The sequence below is a fragment of the Morone saxatilis genome, unplaced genomic scaffold (assembly GCF_004916995.1).
Source record: "Morone saxatilis isolate NCDOM2014 unplaced genomic scaffold, NCSU_SB_2.0 Contig24, whole genome shotgun sequence".
Classification (NCBI taxonomy): domain Eukaryota; kingdom Metazoa; phylum Chordata; class Actinopteri; family Moronidae; genus Morone; species Morone saxatilis.
Window position 1 is genome coordinate 12131561 of NW_023339807.1, and position 552 is coordinate 12132112.

At 53.6% G+C, this 552-nt stretch overlaps 1 protein-coding gene across 1 annotated transcript in view; it reads right to left on the reverse strand.

Moving 5' to 3' along the window:
• Positions 1-552, reverse strand: part of zgc:66448 (uncharacterized protein LOC327401 homolog) — a 5975-nt gene that overhangs the window by 4787 nt on the left and 636 nt on the right. The window contains exon 2 of the mRNA XM_035672146.1: positions 2-486. Within this exon, the coding sequence (XP_035528039.1) occupies positions 2-486 (485 nt within the window). The remainder of the gene's footprint in view (position 1; positions 487-552) is intronic.

Sequence of the window (552 nt, forward strand, 5' to 3'; positions counted from 1 at the left end):
CCTCCTCCTCCTCCGTTTGCACCTCCTTCTTTGGAGTAACAAGCTGCTGCTCCTCCTTCGCTTTATGTTCGTTTCTGTGTTTAATGAGGCTGCTGCGGTGCTGAAAGGTAAGGCCGCACTCTTTACAGGTGAGGGGCGTGAGCTCATCCTCGTGTGCGTGAAAGTGGCGGTGGAGGTTGAACGTCTCGCGGCGGTTGAACCTCTTCCCACACTCCTTGCACACCAAACGGCACTTTTTGGGCTTAGCTGTCGTGTCAGCGTCCTGCCCTCGGTCCGCCTCTTCGTCGTCTTCAACCCCGTCCTCTAACCCGTCGACGTCTCCCACCGGCTCCTTGGCCAGCGCTGTCTCCTTAACCAGCGCCGTCTCCGTGCTCTTCTCATTGGAGCCGTCCTCCTCGTGAATCTCCTCTGCATCCGCTGTCATGTTTTCATCAACATGTGTGTCCTGCTGCACCTGCTCAGCACTCTCTCTCACATCACTGTGGTCTGCAAAAGACAAGCACATCATTGTAACTTGTATTATTGTGTAATAACAACAAACAAACAAACAAA